We start from the raw sequence: 21,978 nt of genomic DNA, 5'->3' as shown, positions 1-21,978 counted from the left end.
CCCTATTCACATTTTCCTCCCAAATTCACCTTTTTCAGCTTTAGGGAATTAACTTTTTTGAAACAGCATGTGTGTGTATAAAACATGGTTAAGGCTTGTTTGTTTCGATCATGGGCAGCTATGAACATAACCTGGAACGAGGCAAATATTGACACGAGTGAGATACTCAGGCACTCATTGAAAGAAAGTGAATGGTACTTCTAGCAGCAGGTTTTACTAACGGGCTACAATAGGCACTACCTATAAATCATGTAAGACATTCTTTTGTTATGGAACACAGTGATAGGAAAATGGAATTTTGGCCTTCATTTGCACTAGTATAGACAGATGTAGAGTGATTTGATCCTTTTGAAAGGTGTCAGGCATGGCCAAAATTCTTTTGGGGTGTTTCATACACTCAAAACCCCCAAATCTGGGCTTTTACCGAACCAAAATTAAGCGCATCGTTTAACTGCCTCCAGAGAGCAGCTCCATCATTCTTTGAGGCTTTCTGTGCTCCTGTCAGCCACATCTGATTTTAGTAAATTCGCCTGTCCTTCCCATTCCGGAAAGTATAGCCGGAAACGTATTCGGTGTGTACTTAAAAACCTCTGTACAAACGACCACCCCTCTGAGCTGCGCGCCATCGTTACACTGTAACACTGACAGAAGCAAACTTAGCGTCTCCTGCAGCAGTCAGGAAAAGTGTGAAAGCCAGAGCAAAACTGAAGTTGAAGCGAGCACTCGGAGGTGCCGAGCTGCGCTCCCGGGAGACTCCCGGATCTCGGCACGGGCGGTCCCGGGACTGACCCCCTGCTCCCACGCCGCCGCCAGGTGGCGCCGCACCGCCGCTCCCGCCGCCGGCGCTTCCCCCTCCGGCGGGAGCCCCTCCGCCGGGAACTCCTCTGCCAGGAGCCCCTCCGCCGGGAGCCCCTTTGGCAGCAGCCCCCTCCGCCGGGAACCCCTCTGGCAGGAGTCCCTCCGGCGGGAGCCCTCTCCGCCGAGCCGGGCAGCGCTGCCCCTCTGCCTGAGCCCCCACCGCCAGCAGCCCCTCCACCGGGAGTCCCTCCACGGGGCCGGAGAGTGCAGACCCTCTGCCGGCACTCCCTCCTCCAGGAACCCCCTCCGCCAGCAGCGTGTCCGTGGGGCCGGGCCGGGGCCGAGTCCGCACTAGGAACTGCGGCGCCGTGTGCGCGTCTGGAACTCCCCCCGCGCAGTGCCGCCCCCTCCGCGCTGTTCCCCGGCCGCGCTGCCAGCAGCGGGGGAGGCAGCTGTGCGGGCAGAGCGAGGGAGGGGAATAAGGGGCAGGAGGGACGAGGGAGGAGGGAAGGCGGAGACGGGGCCAGTCCGAGGAAATCAAACGGCCCCGACATGAATTAGGCAGCGGCTGCAGAGGGGAGGGCCCCCTGCCCCGCTCGCTCGCTGGTCCCGCACGGCGCCGGCGGGAGCAGCGCCGCCCCGCTTGGAGCGGCGGCTCGGGGCGCGCACGCACACACGGACCGACGGCGGGAAGGCGGGGGGGCCGGCTGATGAAGATGGCAATGTCTGTGATCCAAGCGTGCCGCAGCCTGGCGCTCTCAACATGGCTGCTGTCCTTTTGTTTCGTGCATCTGCTGTGCCTGGACTTCACCGTGGCCGAGAAGGAGGAGTGGTACACGGCCTTCGTCAACATCACCTACGCCGACCCGGCAGCCGGCAGTCCCGAGCTCCGCAGCGAGAAGAGCGAGTGTGGGCGCTACGGCGAGCAGTCGCCCAAGCAGGACGCCCGGGGGCAGGTGGCCCTCTCCGCCTCGCCCGCCGACCGCTACGCCTGCGACCCCGGCACCCGCTTCAACGCCCCGGCGCCGGGCAAGAGCTGGGTGGCCCTGATCCCGCGGGGAAACTGCACCTACAAGGACAAGATCCGCCACGCCGCCGCCCAGAACGCCTCCGCCGTCGTCATTTATAACGTGGGCTCCAGCAACGCCAACGAAACCATCACCATGCCCCACGCAGGTGAGTCACGCCACCCCCAGGGGTGTGCTGAGGGGGCAGACGGATGGCCCCCCTTTTTCAGCCCGCTCTGCCCTCCCGCATCCTTGGTGTGGGAGCTACTGCGGGAAGGTGTTCTCGCACCTCCTGACGGGGAGCAGGATGGGTTTTGGGCGTTGCTGGGTGTTGGGTGCCCATCGTGGGGTCCATGGAGCTCCTCTCCATGCTGCCATGGCAAAGGATGGATGTGCTGCTAACATATCCATAGCAATGCACGCCGGTGCTCCAGGGTTGAAAAGTTTGGGGCACGTAAAGTTTGGGTCTAGTCAGAGGAATGGGACGCTGATCCCGCTGTGTTTCGTTGTGTCCTGAGAATCTTCTGGCAGGTGCCGTGTGGGATCGAGTGTGACTGAGAACTTTTGGAAGAGAAGTTGCAGTGTTGTGGTGCAGGCTTATCAGGAGGTGCAATAAAGTAGAGAACACGGTGTCCACAGTCTTGGCTGCAATGATCTAAAAGCTGTGAGATCGAGTAGGAATGTTGAGTATCTGTTTTGGTGAGAGCATGAGATATGTTGTCCAGGACTGGGATGGAGGGAGTGTTTCACTCTCCCAGGTGAATGTTCTGGTGGAGTTTGTGCTTGCAATGTCAGCACATTGGTGGTCGGGTCCCAACATGTGCTTGTCAACTAGAACCCAGTCAAAATCCAGTAATTCAAAATAACCTAAACCCTGGCTTATGCCCACAAAAAAAAAAAAAAAAAAAAAAACCCCACCAAAAAACCACCAAACAAAAAAAACCCCACTGTTTCTGTACCAGTGCTTGATCTGAAATAATGTCTTAGAAACAGTTCACCAGATATATATTTAGGGACAATGTTTTCTGCCAGGAGTCACTTGTCTTTTATACCAGCTGCCTATGCCATGGAGATAAGATGCCACCTATTGCGAAATCTCAGTTTGGTTTCCATCCAGTAACTAATCATGCCCAGTTGTTTCATGCCAGTTGAATCTTAGTAGAGTTGGGGTAAATTGAAATACAGAAATGCTGCAAAACAGGATGTTATTCTAATGACATGTTACATTTTCACAGTAAACTAGCTAGCTTGGATGTGCTAAAAAGCAATTTGTTGCCTAACCATAGTGCTAAAATACTGCTGATGCAAAAGGAGTGATTTTGGAACCTCTTTTGTGTCCAGCCTGTTTCAGAGATTAACCACTTGTATTGGGCAAAATAGTGTTTCTTTGGTACGGTTGGTGCAAGATGGGGCTTTTTTTAGTGTTTTCCTTTGGTTTTGTGAGACAAGCAACTCATAACCTCTTGAGCTTCCTAAAACTGTGTTTTATAACCTGCCCATGGTTTAGCAGCTTTTCAAATTGTACTTCTTGCTACTTTAAATATCACAGATTATATCCTAAGAAGTATAAAGTAGTAGGAGCTTGGCATACTTATGCACCCTCAAAGTAAATCTCAAGCTGTTTTAAAACTTAAGATGCAGCATAGTTTATTCTTCTCTAGTAAGTTTCTCTAAAACTGCCAACATGCTGGATTAATTAATGGTTTGCCTGTTTTTAAAGTAAGCACTAAGCTGTTTTCCCACACAAATGGTGTTTTATTAAGAAATGGTGGGAGTAAAAAATGTGTCTAATCTTTTAAAATGTTTGGTTTGTTTTGAAGTCTAAGATGAAGTAGGGAAAGAAACTTTCTTACTGCAAGTGGCCTCAGATTTAAAAAATATGAACATAGTATGAGTTATTCTGGGAGCAGCTTCTTCTTTGTCCTATGATTCCACAGGATTTGTTCTGAGAATCTTTTCTGAGTACTGAATTGATACCCAGCAGTGGGTTTGTACAGCACCAGCGGCTGAAATGAAAAGAAACTGGACTTGTGGAATATGATCAGTGAGACTGAAGGACTTTGCTCATAGATTTGATGAAGTTGTCTTAATTCTAATTCTTAATTTTTGTTCAGCAAAGTCGAATAATGGTTGTTGGGCGTACCTTAGAGAAAACCTATCCTCTGCACATGGTCAAAACTGAGAGGAGTTTTAGACCACAAGTCTGATGGAACAGAAGAAAAAATAATTTTTCTTATATATTTAGCAATCTAGCAGGGATTCAGAACTTTACTCTCCCTCTGGTACCGCTGTTACTCTGGGACAAAGTGAATGGTCAGGCTGTGTAAAATTGTGGCTGCTAGTTTCTAACTTGGAGCCTTTGACATTTGTTTGTTCCCAGTCTAAATGATAACACAAGATTCAAGGGAAAAATGAATCAGTTTCTTGGTTTCTGAGTTCAGCAGCATCTGCAGTGCTCTGCCCACGCGAAATCTTGGAGTGAGAAGAAGAAAATTCCATCCTGGAAAATACTTGGAGGTTGGGAGGGAAGGGTGAAATATGACCTAAAAAGCAATTTTAAAGTCAAAAGAAATATGATGTTACTTCCTTATTATTTTCTATTTCTCTCTCACTGATTTTTTTTAAGGTTTCATAGAAGCTTAAACAATCTCTTCCTATACAGAAAAGCATATCCTGTTGCATAACAAAGTGGCTTCTGACCTTACTAAATAACTTTTAAGAGTAATACTACTCCTAAGAGTTTTTCCCCCCCTATGTATATTCTTCTCTTCTGTATGCTTTGCCTTCTTTCTCTTATTGTCACTTTCCGTCTTTGTGCTTCTTTTTCTGCTCTTCTCAACCTTGTTTCTTCATCTCTACCCCCATGCTTCATTCCCTGCCTTAACCACGTCACTTTGCCATTTCATAGTGCTTTGCCCTTGCCACTTTCTTCTCAAGGCACTCTTTCTGTTGCCAAAGAACTTACCTCATGGCTCTATGTTTAATTATATTTCCTGTTTTCTGCTACAGTGCATGCCAGTGTCCCATTGCTCATGTAGTGCCTCCTGATTTTGAAATCTGTAGGCAACTGTAGCAAGATACTGTGTGTGAATTTGAAGGAGGCTTCTTAGACCTCCCTCCCACCACCCCCAAATCAAAACCAGGGTAGTATTATATCAAAGCTTGTTGTGAAAATCTTAATATATAACTGTTCAGGATTTATTTATAGAGCATACAGCACAAAGTGTGTGATTTGAACCAGTTCCATCACCCCACCGAAAGAATTTCCTTTCAGGGAGCTTGTACTGAGGTCACTGCTAGCACACCCAGAAGGATGAGGTGGAGTTATGATATCTACATTCACAGGGAATATGGAGCTTTGGGATTCTCCTGCTAGGATGTCGTTAGCTTGCATATCATCTGCTACAACCTGGGCAAACAGGCATCTTTCTTTTTATTGGCTTGAAGGATGGCATAGGAGCTGTGAGTATGACTTTGCATTTTGACTAAGTAGGCTCCAACGAGAGAAGGAAAAAAAGCATCTAGAATTTCTATTTCAGGCATTTGCATTTCTTCTAAATCAACTTTCCAAAGAGAAAAGTACTGTAATAATATAGAGGATGTTCTTTTTTCTCCAGAAGAAATCCATGGTCTTGGCTGGGGTTTCTTATTGAAGGTTTTTCTTACTCAGACCAAATTAGCCATTATCTAGGTTTGGAAAGGCCCCAACCACTGTGTCTATATTTAATAATTTAGTATTAATTTGCAGTAATCCTACTACCTGTTGTAGCTTATATCCTAACATTTCCTCTGAGCTCTGAATAGGGACAGTAAGAGAGCCTTCCAGAAGATGATTCAAGATGAGAACTTCCTTCTGTACAGTTCGTATTTGAGGGAACCTACATGCACCATTTCGAACTTGTGAACCTGTCAGGTGCTTGGGAAGTTAACTGTGATTGTACATGATTAATATGTGGGTAAAAATCAAATCTGTAATATTCTACATAGTTTCTAAGATTCAGTTGGAATTCTGACCTGCATCAGATTATCTCACAGAATGGATGTTGTTAACATGTGAAGTAAATTGCATCCTATGTTTGCACCAGGAACATATGTTAGTCAGGCAGTGTTGCATTCTACATATTTTGTTTTTCCAGTGCATTCCATCACAAATTTTAAGTCACATGCCTCTCCTATGACATACCCTTTGCAATAATGGCCAGATGCCTCATTTTTTTTGTAGTGGCTTGTATACAAAAGGGTCTCATAAGTGGTCTAAGATGATTCTGACTTCTCCCCTCCCTCTCTGGCCCTCAAGTGCAGTGGGTGTATGTGTCCCTCCACATGTGCTGCGAAGGGGGCCAGACTCAACCTGGGAGCATTCAACTCAATAACAGTCTCTTCCTTTGTACTCAGTCTTTTGTTCATTGCTCAATTACCTTTTACATATTTTAAGGTGTGTTGGTAATAGGTTGGGCTTTGGCCTGCCCTGTAGATTTGTACTGATGTGCAAATTAAAAACCAAAGTTGAAGATTTCTCTCTTTACAGACTTAATTCAGTACTGTAGCTGCATTTGTTCCATTATTAAAATAATTGTTTTCCTAAACTTTTGTGGAATTCTAATGAGGAAGATGTGCTGAGAGCATTCACACTGAATTTACGTATGGAAAAGTGTGAAGTAACGGAGGGCTGGAGATTTCTGCCTTCCAAAGTCTGCCATAATTGTTTTCTTTTCCAGGCACCCAAGATTGATTCCTAATAGAAATTCACTCAGTGGGAAAGGGAGATGGAAATTAGTGCATCTTTGAGCCCTGTCCATTGAGGCATTGCTGGGAGGTACTGCCATCCTTAAGAACTCAGAAGAGCTTCTGGATCCATCATGTAGGCCTGGCTTTCTGCAGTGTTTGAAAATCTAGTTCTCTGTGTTTATCAAAATTCAGGATTTCTAGCTGACAGGCTGTCCCATTGCATTCCCTGGTGAGTCATGCTTCTGCTGCTAGTTCTGCTCTGAAGAGGTTCTAGACTGCTTTACTGCCCATTTGTTAATCTATACCAGGTGGAGAGGGCACATGTGCTGTTAGGTAACTAGTTCAGGTTAAACTAAATTGAAAGGAATTAATTTGACCCCCAAGGACTAGAACAGCAAAATAATACTAGTCCCTGGCACTACTTGGGACAGCCACTTCAGCTGGGGCACTCAGTTTGTCATTAGATGAGACACGTTTTACCGTGTTGAGTCTTGCTTCTCTCAGCCTCACATCTGGATTCTGTGTCTCCTTCAGAACACACTGCAGACACTGGGAAGTCAGACAGTGGGAGGACACTGAGTCCACTGAGCTTTGGATCAGGTAATAAAGTATAGCTTTGCCTACAAAATGATGAAGTATTGATTCATTGAAGATTTCATTGATCCTTCAAGGTTACTGTCTGCAAAAGCAGTTAGATTTCTGCTTTGGTTATCTGCAACATTTATATACATTGATATTCATGCAAGTGCTGTCTTCAGATCTCTGCAGTAGGAAGTGACACAGCAAGAAGAAAATCTTCCTCAGGAACAAAACTGTATCCACATCCACACTAACTGCTGACTGGTGATCTGGAGCAACTCCTTTTGGTGTATAGTCCTTAGGAGAACGGCTTGCTTTTGAGAAAGCAGTGCTTTGTCCTAGTCCCATTGATACTTTGTCTTTAAAATGGTATATCTTAGCTTGGGTTATTAGAATATTGTGGCATTCTGTGGCTTAGTGTAGCTCACTAACTGATGCAGATATATTTCTGTGTTACCTCCCTTCATATCACAGAGGATGGGAACGTTTTCAGCAAAAAGGGAGAGAAAACTAACTAATTCAGTGTTGGCGCTCTTAAGAGTCTTTTCCTGGTGAGAGGAAAACTACTTGCTGAGTACTGGTGAGACTGGTGACACTTTCTACTTTTCTCATGTAAGCAAGGGCTTCTGTTATTGTGCAGCACTTGTTTGATGGAGTTCATGGTGCTTTGTCATGTGAGATGACTGAGTTTCAAGTGATGTCTGCCTCTGCACACCATGAGCCAGGCTGATGAAGAGTTAAGTCTTTGTGAAGGGATAGCCCAACAACTTCTCCACTTCCCAATATTTTCTGCATAGCTAACCTGCACAGAAACAGCAATCATTTCAAGACAAGCCCCACTTCTGCCCTTTCAGCTACTCTTGAGTAACAATCACTTGATAACGCCTTTGGTGCAGAAGGGAGTGAACAATACAATCATTGACTCATAGAAATCAGATATGGAAAAGACTGAGTAGGCCATGCAATCTGCCACCTTACTAATGCAGGGCTGTTTCCTACAGTGTTACTATCCATTACCATCACAGTGCTTTTTGCTTAGCATCTTGCAAAGGAGAGAATTTTGTGGTGCTTCAGAAACAAATGCAGTCTGAGGAGAATGGTTCTGAGGCAAGAGATACAAAATGTACAAAGATGTTAATTAGGAATACTATACCTTGCAGTAATATTAGATTCACATAACTTCCACAGAGGCACAGCAACTAAAGGATAAGGTTAAAAGCCAACTGTATCCATTGTATGTCACAGGGGAGTTACATGGCAATTGTGAGAAGAAAGAAGTGGCAAAATATTTCGCAACTGGTTGTGTGCAAACAGTCTTTACTGTGCTATGTCTTTATCTGCAGTGGGATGTGATCCCGGACTTTGTTCACGACCAGTGCTCTCCTCATTTCACTCCTTTGTGTTTCGGTTTGTCTGGAAAAAAAATCTGGATGGTTCAGCCTCAGGTCATGCACTGCAAGGTTTGACTGGATCCTGAATGTAGATGAGCAGGGGTCAAGGACCCCTCAGATTATCGTACTTTCCATGAGTGCATTTGGATGTAATATCTCATAATGTAATTCTCTTGAGAATTACAGTTTTTCTTACCTGGAGAAGAAAACCCAGACCTCTTAGATGCACCCTTAACTTTAAAAATACACTGTATTAAATCTACCAGCTGTATATCTACTATCTGATGCGCTGGCCACATTAGTATAAGTGGAAGTAATTCTTCAGCCAGATGAAAATTATTGAGTTAGGTTCTTACCAACAGCTACAAACAATGTTTTTTAGTTCAGAAATGGATGGGGGAAACACCTCTTTGTTCACCAGTTCTAATAGATAGGTTGTAAATATTGTTTGCTTATGAAACATCAATACTATGCAGCTTTGTTTCACAGGAGAGGCCTATCAAGGGCATTCTTTACTTTCTGTCTCCTCTTCAATAAATTATTTGAAATAAACCTTAGAAAACTGAATTGAGGAGAAATGAAGGAGACAGTGAAAAAATTAAACTGTTTTATTGCTATTCCGCACTGAAATATGAAAAGCTAGCATACTCTATTCTGTGCTACTTAAAGATAATAGCTTTTAAAAATAATTGTTCATTTCTATCTCAAGAGTGGTCAATAAATAATGTCAATAAACTGAAGTGCTTGTTCATTTGCCTCTGACAGTATAATCATAGTGATATTCAATTATACTGCTAGACCTGAGTGTCTGTTAAAGTTTTGGTCTCGAATTTGATGTGTTTAACTGTGTTTCTGTACAGGATAGTCCTGCTGTAAATTTGAAAGGTATTTTCAGTTTGAGGCAAAATTAGAAGGAAAAAAAAAAGTTTATCTTTTTAGTTCCCAAACCCCACAAACAAAAATTGCTGCTGTGCAACTCCATAGGGTTCTGGCTTGAGTATGTCTTGTATATTTAAACATAGATAGAAATGTTACATCTGTACAGGAATGCAGTTCCTCAAGGGATACATGGAATAGATGGGCTGGCAAGTGCTCCCTTGTGCTACACACTTAATGAGACATAGTTGTTTAAAAATAATTTGTATTCCATGGTGTTGTGAGCCTTTATCATGAGAGAGGACCTTAGCAGTCGGATGCTCCCTAACAAAGCAGGTTTTTTTGTATGGTTATCTGTTAAGACAGCCCCTTACTACTGACATATTTGTCTATGAACCATCATCATTTGTCACTGAAATGGGTTTAACAATGTAGGATTTTATTCTTCCTCATAATTTGTTCCAAATCTTAGCCTTCCTCCCTTCTTATATGCTCTTTCGTTTGCTTCTTACTGTTCAAGTCTCTCTTTACAAGCCATCTCTTTTATGCAAGTCAGTGTAAGAATATCTCACCACATATATGTATTATATTAAGGGAATTATACATCACATTAATCTCTGGCTTCCAGCTTTATAAATCACACATCACAGTCTTTTTCCAAATTTCTTTTTTTTCTTTTTTTTTTCTTTTTTTTTTTAGCATGGTCACTGTAACAATGAATGCACCTGACATTACACAGCCAGTCTTCAGAATGGATTTGAGAGCCTAGTGGGTAGTTTCATCTTTAATTAACATATATGCCTAATCTTAAGATTGCTGTAAAATGTGTCAGCATTAGTTGAATATGTGTTGTGGATTGCCTGGGTTCAGACCCAGCACAATAAACTCTATGGTTTTATTGTTTTGGTTAAATTAATTTGTGGAGCACTTGAGAAGCTTTTGCACCTAATTGTTATTCTCATAGTGGCAGAGCATTTCCACATCCTCAGGATCAAATCTCTGGGTGTCCAACAAGTTTCACTATAAAAGATTTCTTGCATTTTTCCAATTATGCAAGGGTTCTCTATCAGTATCTGATAAAGATCTCTCTGGTTTTACATCCTGTGATGCTAGCTAAAATGTTCCTAATCTTCTTCCTTTTCCATTTCAGTAGCTTCTATTAGAAGACAGAAATTACTTCTGCGTTTCCTTTGCCCTTTCAAGAGCCTCTGTGTTAGAGAATCTTAAATCTTTGGCCGTATTTCTAGTACATGTCTGTGTTTGTACTCAAAAATAAATCAGTCTTTAAAACAGGACAGTCTGATGCTGTGGACACATACATGATTGCTTCTTATACTTGCACAGAGTATGCTTTCCCCTCTTGTGCTTTTTTAAGCTTTTATTATATGCTGATTGTCTCCTAGTTTTACCTGACATTATTATGTTCCTTGATAGAGGCAGCTTTTGCGAGACTGTAATCTCCATGCCTGGTCTCTTATTGCTCTTTATGTGACCATGTGTTTGAAGTTACATCTGGTTGTCCATCAAATCCATACCTTTACTAAACACTTTATCAAAATTTCTTATGCTGGAAAATGAGGAGCTGTCTGAGTAAATTGCATTATGTATTTTTATAATGCTGTCTTTGATGTATTTGCCTTGCCTTATATTTCCTTCAATCACATACTGTCTTTATTTTCTACCTAATTTTTTCTCTCCCGTGGTGTGTTGGAGTTTTTTTTAATTATTATCCGTACTTCCAGTAAATCTTTTCCTTGGACTTCTCACCCTTTTTTTTCTTACCTTCTTCCCTTTCCCTTTATGTGTTCTGCACCTGTTTTTCATCTCTGCTATTTAGATTTTTTGTCCTTTCTGCCCATTCCTTACCAGGTTGACAGAAGGAGCCAAAGGCTATTTGCTTTGCAGCAGGATTATGCTCTTTTGGTGGCTTTTCGTTTGCAACTGACTCTGGGTTTAAACAGCATCTGTTGGCTGCTGCTCAGGGTGGGCTCAGAGGAGTGGCACATCAGCAATTGGGATGTCCTCAGAAGACTGACAGGCATAGCACATTTGCTGTGCATAGAAGGGGTTTGTGCTGAACACTCCTAAGTCTTTTTCATTAATTCTTAAAAGACTAAATTATGGTCTCCCCTCTTTCATGCTTTTATGGAAGAAGATAAAGTTTCCCTGCACACTGGATGCTAGAAAAACTGATGGGAAATATTTCTTATCAGAACTGTTTTTCTTAGGTAGTGAAATGGATTTTCAACAGAAAACTGTTTTGAAAAGTTTTTGTTCTCTGGAAAAGTCTTACAGGTCTGATTTGAATAAAAGTTTTCTTTTTGTAAATACTTTATGTTGCTGAATTTCAGAAGCAGTTTGGCTTCTCCTTTCTTTTTTTGATGATACATTACATTTTAATCAGCTTCTACCAGCTTTAGATAATAGTTCCCTTCCAGAGCACAGACCTGACTTTTTCCCCACTCACTTTTCTCTGGGAATGATGCATCTCATCATCATTAGTATTATTTAAAGGTACTGACCTGAGGTTTGCTGTGCTGAATTTCTTTTCCCTGTGACTGTGTGACAGCAGCTTTCTGTCTTCCCACAGTGCAGTCCCTAAGCTGTGTAGGGTCTTGAACCCTTGCTGCTTGTCTTTACTAGCAGATTTCAGCACTGTGTCTAGATACACATTGGAATGATACTCAGTGTGAGGTAAAGATTGCTCTGACAGACAAGGGCGTAACAGGGATCAGTAGCTGTCAATGCAAGTGAAATAAATTCAGGCTTGTAGTATGATGCAATTTTCTAAATGGTTGCCCATAGCTTAATGTTATTTGCATGGGACTGGATAGTTGTCTAAATGCCAAATCCTGGTAAAAATACCCCATTCTCTGGGGAAATGATGGTGGTATTTGTACAAGAAAGGTTAGAGAAGGTGTTCATAGTAGTTGTTATGGTTTTAGGGTACTTCTCTGGAACTACCACCCAGCTCTTTTGCACACTTGGAGATGCAAAACTGCTCTCACAGAAGCTCTTTATGATGGGCAGAGATAAACCCTATGGAGTGAAGCATCAGCTTTTCACAACAGAATCTCTGCAAAGCCCTTAGCAGGGTGACAGTGATGAACCAGTGTCAGCTTGGTCTTTCTTTGTGACTGTTGCTTATAGGGAGGGTACTGCAAGAACAGGCACTTGCAATATAAACAGTCTGAGCCACTTCTATTTTTTGTGTCTGAAGATAGCTAGCAAATGCAGAGAGGTGTCTATAAGCCTCCAGGAACTAACCATTTGCTGAAGTTTGTCTTGCAGCATGAGATGTGAAAGCCTTTTTCTTCTAAAACTTTTATTTAACTGTTGAATGCCAGCGCAAGAAGATATTGTGATGGAACGCAACCTAGAGCAGCAAAGCTATCACAGGTGCGGATGAAATAGTTCAAAACATGATGGTACTGTCATTCACTTTGTCAGAGAAACAGCTGAAATAGCCATTAGATGAAAGTCACATGGATGAACCTGAATCCTGGAGAGGTGAATTCATATTGATGAGAAAATAAAAGCCATCAAAGTAAGTGGTGACCTCTGTGGTCTCCCCATCATGTGGGAAGTCTTCCTCTCAGAGACTGTAAAATGTCTTTGACTAATCCATGTATCTTAAACCTCATTTCAGTTCTGCACTGACTCCCATTTCTCACTGGCACCCACTGTCATGATCTTTGGCATTTTCTTGTTTGCTGCCTCACTGCTGTTCGTCCCAGTCCTTCCCTGCTGCCTTTACAGGTGGTGGGATCATTCCCTGAGGTGAGGTTCTTGGTCAGCTCCAGTTTGAGTTTGTATGTTTTTCTCTCTTTGCATTTAGCAGTTTTGCATGTTTGGGAATGGCGGGTTGCATTGCTCCCAGAGTGCTGCCCAGCTGGATCCACAGGTGAATTAGACAGGGAAAGCCACCAAACAGCTTAACTGCCTGTGAAAGCCATGAGCCCTGTCTGAGGCATCTGGGATCCTCTAGGGCACAGTTCCTAGGGAGCTCATCTGTCATCTTCACTCCCCTGACTTACTGACCCCTGCTTAAGAAGATACACAGGTGAATTTCTTTTTTCATTGTTAGTGGGGGTTTGTGTATTTTTTTCCATCTAGAAACATTCTCTTTTCTTTACTGTATACACAGACAGCCTTTTTTTCCTCCTTTTTTTCTCCCTTTTTTTCCCTGTCCTAGTCTAATGACCAGAACTTATTGAGATGCAAGGTATGAGATCCCACAGACAATTTTTAAAACAAAAATATAACTGCATAACTATTTATTTCCAAAATCCTAATGGTAGTTAGTGCAAAGAAATTTTTGGTGCCATAGAATTGGTGTTATCTGGATTCTAAATATGCATGACATCACTTCTTTCTGCAATAATTAAGAGCTTCATTCCCATTAACTAATTTATGTAACTATCTTTCTGCTGTTAGACTTACAGAAAATAACAAAGCAAGCACTGAATTTTTAGTGGAAAATATCTCCTGCTGAGTACCTTGTACATTTGAAGTGTAGCATCTGTTCTTAGTTCTTAACCAATGCTGTGTTGAATTAGCATGATGATTACTGTTGTCTTTCCATATTCTGGCCACCAACCAGGAATATTTTTTGCCAATGCAAAGACAACTCTGCAAGTTCTATCACAAAGCTGTTATCTTTGGCTCTCAATAGCCAAATGAGTTGTGGATTAGCCCACAAAACAGGAGCTACTGTGCATATGTAAAGCAATAGTCTCCTTGGTAGTTATGATAGTAGGGAGGCAATTTTAATGGGATCTCATCTGGACTAATACAGCAACTCCTAAAATCTCTTCCTTGCAAATGAGACCAATACTTAAAAACCACTTCTCACATTAGTAAGCTAGTGATTTGGCTATCATAAAACTCAGTAGTAGGTATTTTAAAATTATTTCTAATGTTCACATTATATTAAATTAATTTGGAGAACACTTCATGGCCCAGTTGAGGAAAATGTTTGCACAAATAATTATAGTTAAGTTCACATTTAGTTCTTGCTGAGAACGGACTAGAAGTTGAGCACCTTGACTAAATGTCACTGAAAGTGGTTCTGTGAGGAAATGTCATCTATGAAAGATGTAGAAGTGTCTGACATAGCCCAGAGGCTTATTACTAAGAATATTAGTGTGGTCATCTCAGGTGAAGCTTATGCCCTCCTATAGCACTGTGAATACTCGAGATCCTTACAATAAGCAGTTTTATTTGAAATTGTAAAACTAAGATACATATGCTTTATATCTGTCATTAAAGTGGTGCTTAATAAATACCAGTTAAAAGAGATTATTTAATTATTTTTCCTTTCTCCACATAGTTTGGCTTCTGTTTTCTGGATTATCAGCCATGTCTGCATCACAGTACAAAGCAGAGGTGCCTCTCAACTTCCACTGAGCGCCGTGCCCCTTCCATCCAACCCAGCTGCTGTCTGTTCTCCACTGTGTTTTATTTGATATTTGTCACCAATGCATGCAGAGAAACAATCACAGCTGAGGGAAGCATGGACAGCTGTTTAGTTATTTGCAGATGGCTTAAAGATGCATATCAACCAGTCATTCGTACTTGCTAGGTGAGCTAGAGGAGTTAATGTCATTTAGAACAGCCACACAGCATTTCTGTGCTAATCAGGAAGTGGCCTAAATTGGCAATACAAGTATATCTTAGGCCAATCACACAGCAGCAGCTCCTTACTTTACACCCATTCCAGTTTGGGAACAATTATTGTAATGTTTTGCAGTTTTGGTTCCAGTAAATAAAATTTTGCATCCTTCCTTGTGGCCTTATCAGTCTGTCAACTTCATTTTGCTTTGAGAAATTCAGGACAGGTTTCCTTAATATTCCCAGTGGTACATATCAGTTTTGGATAGAACTTTTAGCCATGTAGACAGTTGTTTGGGTTAAGTTGAGATGATGGGAAACTGTAACCAAGGAGGAGGGAAGTGTAAAATTAACAGATGTTCCTCCTTTAGACATTCCTAAAAAGCAAACTACCATATATAGTTAAAGGGCTCTTCCTGGAAATAATCCAATTATTACTTCTAGTAAGCTTTAAGTACATAGGGGTGCCCCACGACAACTGTGTTAATTTCACAGAAAGACTTCCTAGACCAGGCAGATGTTAATGTAGAATACACAAATGCTAATGAAGACCTGAGGTGACTCCTGGTGTCTTGAGTGCTTTGCAAATCTGTGTTTAACACCACAAGCCTCAAAGATGTTCCATAATCCATAATGTGAATGACCTGCCATGCAAGTGGAGGGGATTAGTATCTGTTTGTGAGTGCTGTGCTCTTCACAGGCCTGGGCCCTACTTTGTCTTCTCCTCTATGTCCTTGTTTAATAAAATAGAGTTGGAATCCATCCATCAGTTAATTATTGCAGGTTTGATTAATTTATAAATAAAACTGATGTTCATGCTGTTATTCAACAGTTGTCTGCATTGGTTGGCAAGAGTTTCAGGATCTGATAATGCATTAAGTCTTTATTCATAAAGTGTGTGATATTAAGTCAACTTAAAAAAAAGTAATTGCAATTTCATTTTGTTTTCCATCTTTAATGATGGCACTGTCCTTATCACTGAAATGGATAATATTCACAGCATGTAAGCACCTCCAGGCTCTAGCAGTGAAGAGATTGTACCTTTTTTTTGAGAAAGGGTGCTGCTCTATGTAGACTTGGTAGCATGAAAACTGAAAGAATGTATGAAGTTTTAAATAGGTGGGTGAATTTTAGGTCCACTTTTATAGCTACTTTGAAGAAGCACACATGACTGGAAAAGTCACAAGAAATTCACAGGAAAGAAAAACTTCTCCAGCAGCAGTATTCTGATCTCAGTTGTTCATACATGGAGTATTGGGATTAGACTGGGCTCTAAGCTTAGACTTTTCACAGGCCGTACTTTCCATAGCACACTGCTTTCAGACCAGCTCAGGTGCTGATTTCTGAACTTTCAGGCTAGTCACTATTTAAGGGTCTCTAAAGTTCCCATTTAATTGAATTACATTTTTGCATGTTATGAAAATAATTCCAATAACTGTCCTGTAAATTCCAACTCCCAAATCTTTCCTTTAGAAAAAGCATTTTGAGATTGCTGATTTCCAGAAATGCACTTACTTGTGCCACTGATTTGTAACCTTACTTGTGAAATCCTAACCATGCTGAAGTCAATGGCAAACCTTCCTAAGGATTTCATTGCCAAATAGTTAAATCAGGAAAATGAATACTTGAACTCATTATATCATCTGCTGCCCTCATAGTATTTAACACTTTGTCAAGCACAGAGGAGCCATCAAAAAACATAATACCAGGCTTGCACCAGCATTGGCAATGAAGTACCAGCAGTCAGCATTTCGTATGAATTGTACACATCTGTTGGATTTAAGCAAAACATCAGACAACACCAGAGCTTCATTAAGATAATTCTGTAATTGCATAAAATGATGGGTCAGCTTGTGAGTGCCTTGGGCCTGTAAATATTAACTGGCATTGAATTCTCCAGCACATTCAACAAAGGGTCCATCTGGCCTCAAGTGAATGTATAAAATGTGTAGTCATTGTTACATTTATGGTGAATGTCCGTGAAGTCATCGTTACATAATTTTCTTGCCTTTTGAAGAGCTTGAGTATGGTAGGTCCTGTCTTATGTGTATTTCTGACAGTGGGCTTCAAAACATTTTTTTTCTGAAATCCCCTGACAAAAGGGGATTTTCACACAAAGCTTATGGCTTTTGTGTGAAGTGAAAGGATTTGGGTGCTGCGGTACTGGTAGAGCTGTGTTAGGAAGGGGCTGAGAAGCTTGGTGTGCAAGATGCACATCCCTGCTAGCTTGTCTCCAAGGGCAGGGAGAGAGGGTGCTGCCTGACAAAAGTCATAGTCGAGATAAAATCTCTAGAATCTCGAGCAGGTACTGGCTGGATGCACTGCAAAAATACCTGCTCTAAATTTGGAGAGAGAGAGTAATATGGTTTTCACACCTTTCTTCACTAACTGGTATACTAAGAAGGAATGGCAATGATGACAGCCTCATCACGAGGGGAGTGCTTCCACAGTGGTTGTTAAGAGAATGCTCAAAATTAGCATTCACTGTCTCCAGTGAAGGAGTGGAATCTGTGTGTTATTCCATCCATCTATATACCAAATAAATGTGGACAGTTGTCCACAGAGACAATGGCTTTCCACATTAAGCCTAGCAGAGGTAATTTCTAAACTGCACACTGTCTGAACAAGTTAAGATGGCATTTAATATGGGCTGAATTTGTTCCAGACAGAGGTTTATTAGTTATTAGATCTTGAAATACATGGCTGGTTGGTGATCTTTTTTTTTGTCTTTTTTTTTTCCGTAAGTTTTCTAGAAATACCATTCAGCTGAAGATACCACACTGTAGGCAATACCACATGGTGATTTCAGTGCCTTCATCCTGGCATGCATGTTGTGTTTTGAGTGATACCATTCTCTTTTTGAGATCTTGTTGGATTTTCAAAACCACTGCTACATTAATCTCATTTGGGTTCTCTAACATACTTCGGATCACTCTGTCTTTTTCAGAGTCTGATCACAAGGTACTGAATGATGTTTTGTAATGCAAATGGGCTGTTTTCAGATTTTCACTACACCACCATTTTGGAAATATTTAACTGTTTAACCTCTCTGTAAGTCTTCAGCATGCTATATTACAGTGAAATTCTCTGCTAATCAAGGTGTTTGCTAATGAGAGAATCACTGTCTCTCACTCAGTAGAGGCACTGCTGCATCCTGAAGATATCTTGCCTTTTGATCTCCTTGATCCAGATTAATTGTAGGAGGCTAAATTCAGACAGAAATACCAAATGCAAAGCAGCACTTAACAGAAATGTTACAATTATGTACAAGTAAGAGAAATCAAAGGAGGGATTCAGATAGGTGATTGAGCATGGAAATAACAGGGAAACTGAAGTTCATGATTTCAGCTTGTAGTTGTGATCTGCTCATACGTAGACACCGAGTCATCAGAGACAAAAAAGTAAACAAGGAGAGAGAACATAAGCTGTCATACAAGAACCAAGGTAAATAGAATTACCTGCCTTTCATGTCCTCTTTCTACTGGCTGAATTCATCTCTGATGCAATCCAAACACAGAAATACATGAGCAACGCTAATATTACCAGCAGAGGAAAGTTTTCAATAGTTATGACTGGCATTCCTCCCTGGGAGCCAGTGTGTGTTATGTTTGTTGTTGGGTTTTGTTAGGTTTATTTGGGTTTTTGGGGCTTTTTTGTTGGTTTGGTTTGGTTTGGTTTTTTTTAAGGGGAGAGAAAACAGGCATGTGAAATAGCATGTAAGTATCTGAAACTGTATGATATAAGATCTGAGTTCAATATTCATGGAATAACTAGAAGCTACCATTGAAGATTGGCTTAAAGCAAACCTTGCTTTGGAATCAAACTGTGCAACTTAAGTACATCCCTTGACATCTTTAGCTCTTTCTTATGTACTAAAACTTGCTACATTTGGGGCAAGAATTAGTTTCTGAACATCTTAAATCTGAAATGTTTCATATAAAATTCTTGTTTCAAGTCATTTAAATAGTTATGAAATTCACATTCAAACTCTGAACCTTCTGGCTGCAGTACATGCTCAGATAATGAGATTTCAGTAGGGAAATGTAGCCTTTACCTTATCTATTGCAGATAGATCTAGCATGGAAAACTCTTATAATCAGCAGGTACTGTAAAAAGATCTGCATGGGTATTCATTTGTGATTTAAAACAAAAGAATCTAATTAGCAATGTACTGTGGTATCAGCATTATCTTAAGTGCTTTTGTTTTCATCATCCTCAAAGCATGCCTAAATCTCAGAGAGAAATGAGGAAAAACATATAATCAACAATACAAAATCAGTCACAGCTGTACAAAATGTAGTGTGGGCAAAAATGTGCCCTTTGGTAAAGCCTGAAAATATTGACAGGTAACTCTGACAAAAGCTTTGTTGTAGAAATGTGAACACGTGCAACACATGCTAAGCATCAGCAGAGCATTATTAATTTGCCTGAGAAGCATGTGCTAAGAGAAATGTATTTCTGACTGAAGAGGAGTTTAGTTCTGAATTTATTTCTTGCCATGTTCTTGTAAAAGTACAGAGGAAAGACTGCCTGATTAAAGCAGATTTGGACACATTTATGCATATCACTCCCATGTAGGCATAAATAACTTTATTTAGGGGTAGATAGCCTGAATCCTTTGCCTGTGAGTACAGAAAAAAATGGTAATCTCCTCCAGGGAGACCAGCTACAGCAGGTAGCCCACACCTGGTATCGAACTCATGAAAGAGCCAAGGATGTAGAGATCCCGTATCGTTATTTGGCCAAGAATTATCTAGGTAGACATAAACAGCCCTATTTTTTATACATGGCATGGTGGTAGTACTTTTGCTGGATTGCCTTGCAATTAATTTCAATTGCAGTTCTGCAGAACGTGGGAAAAAAAAGAAAAAATAGAGCTTTAAAAAAAGTTTAGGAAGTTGTAAGAAACCCCTCTTCTGTGTGCTTTTTTGATTTGGGGAGATTCAGGAGAGAGGTAGGGAAAACAAATTGTCTCAGCCAACATGAGTCCTTAACCTTTCAGGTATTATAATGCAAATAAAATTTGTTGCTCTGAAATGTAAATAACGTTTGATACAGACCACTCATAATGCAATCCTGCAACTTGTGTATGCACAGGTGTAACAGAGTGGGAACAGGAATTTGCCTTCTATTTGTCAGCTTTTCAGAATACTAAAAGCAAGGGATTCCATCTGGAGAAGAGTTTCTAAGTTTCTGAGAACAAAAATGAGATTAATGTTGTTATTAAATTGTTCCAATTGCTTGACAGAAACGAGTCAGAGAGCAATCTCTGTGTTCTTCTCTGTCTGGACATGTGTCCTCCCTGGTAAGCTCAGATATGAAATTAAAAATCCTGTTAGAAGTGTTTAGATCCTTAGGTAAAAGCCTTAACTGAAAAGACAAGGTTCCCTGTAGGAAAATGAGAGATTAGTTTTACAGTGTAGGCCCTCATGCTGAAAATACACATGCAGGCATGTACCATGGATGTAATGAACTTACTTGATCTATTTATAGCTTTACTCAGTCTATGTTTTTACCCAGATGGTGCTCCTTAAATTTCACTGGACTGTGTATGAGCAGCAATTCACACAAAAGATTGCAGTGCAGAACAAGAGTCCAGGTAGCAAACAAATATACTTAATTAAGTAGACATTCTCAATTAATTAATACAATTCTTATGACCTTTTTATGGTGTCTCTCTGCAAGAAGAATTTGTAACTTTCAAAATTGCTAATAATTACTATCTTGTTTTTGTTTTGGATATTTTCTTTCCAAGGATAAATAAATAACACTCAATTTTGAGAATTGAGAAACACGCAAAAAGGGTGGAGTAGCCAAACCTTACAGTGTGCCAGGAGTGGATTCCAACCTTCCAGCATCTTCTTCACTCTGTACTACTAGATCATTCCCATCCATACAACACCTTGCTTCTCCAAGCTTCCTATTTGATAGTTTTGATTCCATATGTGTACTCTTTGCTTGAGCTTCCACCAAGACTGGTTTGCTTTTCTTTTCTATTAAGACTGATATTTTCCTCCATTTTCAACTGAAGTCTGTTTGTATTCACTTCTTTCATAAGTTATTCTTGTAATTTAATTTTTAAAATGTTATAATTTTCATATATATTCTGAAATTCTGCTTTAATCTACCAATGCATAGTTTTGTAAATTAAAAAAAAAAAAAACAACAAAAAACCAAAAAGACAAAAACATGCCTGTAAAGGGGAAAAATAATCCAGGTAATTACATTAAACATGCTTATATTAAAGTATAGTTGGACCAAATGTCTTTCCCCATGTTCCTCCCCTCCTACTGAAATAGTAGGTTTCATGTTAAATACAATATTTGAATAAAACACGTTTTTGGGGTTTTTTTCTACATCCCCAGACACTGAAAGGAGTTTCATGCACTGATACCCTGATACTTGTACCATGTATCTGGTACATATGAACTCACCCAGGAGTGAGTTCAAAAAATTTTCACAAAATTTTAAGTCTCGCTGGGACAGAGATCCTGACTGGGTGTGGTGATGCCTGCAGCTCTCTTCGGGACAGTTATAAATGAAAACTCAATGGATCCAGGTTAAAAGGAGGTTTTTTGTTTGGTTTTCTTTTCTGTCGCTCTGCAATGTGTCAGGAAGCTGGCTTCCCTTGTGCTGTTTGTTACTTTGAAAGAATTTGAAAATACAAATGTAATTATTTAATTGAGCTCAGTGATTGCCAAGTATTTTCTGTGACTTTTAACAGGTTCAATTAGTAGATTGGGATCGCATCAAAGGAACTGCAGGATTATTAGCATTACAAATCTGCTTCCTGATCAGAACTACTCACACATTAAGGAGGGGAGATTAATATATTTCTGTAAAATTAATGAAGCCACCTTAGGTTCTAAAACAGCCTCTTGTGTACTCCATAAAACTTCCCTCTGTAAAGAGACAGGTGCTGTGAGGTGCTGATTGTCAATTTTAAGCTAATGGTTCTAACTTTGGCGGCTCTACAGAAAAGCAGT

General features: G+C 40.9%; 1 protein-coding gene across 5 annotated transcripts in view; it reads left to right on the top strand.

Moving 5' to 3' along the window:
- The first annotated feature begins 1,311 nt into the window (after window positions 1-1,311).
- RNF150 (ring finger protein 150) overlaps window positions 1,312-21,978 on the top strand; it is a 135,116-nt gene continuing 114,449 nt past the window's right edge. For 2 of the 5 annotated variants that reach the window (XR_005954670.1, XR_005954671.1), the window contains exon 1: window positions 1,312-1,974. Coding sequence is in view for 3 of the 5 variants with exons in the window: in XM_041461773.1 (XP_041317707.1) it covers window positions 1,509-1,974 (466 nt within the window). In the remaining 2 variants the exon portion in view is untranslated. The remainder of the gene's footprint in view (window positions 1,975-21,978) is intronic. The other 3 variants (XM_041461775.1, XM_041461774.1, XM_041461773.1) reach the window with 2 other exon arrangements.

Source organism: Pyrgilauda ruficollis, unplaced genomic scaffold, assembly GCF_017590135.1.
Source record: "Pyrgilauda ruficollis isolate IOZ18807 unplaced genomic scaffold, ASM1759013v1 scaffold154, whole genome shotgun sequence".
Taxonomy (NCBI): domain Eukaryota; kingdom Metazoa; phylum Chordata; class Aves; order Passeriformes; family Passeridae; genus Pyrgilauda; species Pyrgilauda ruficollis.
Note: the sequence above shows the minus strand (reverse complement) of the source record. Positions and strands in the feature narration are given on the sequence as shown.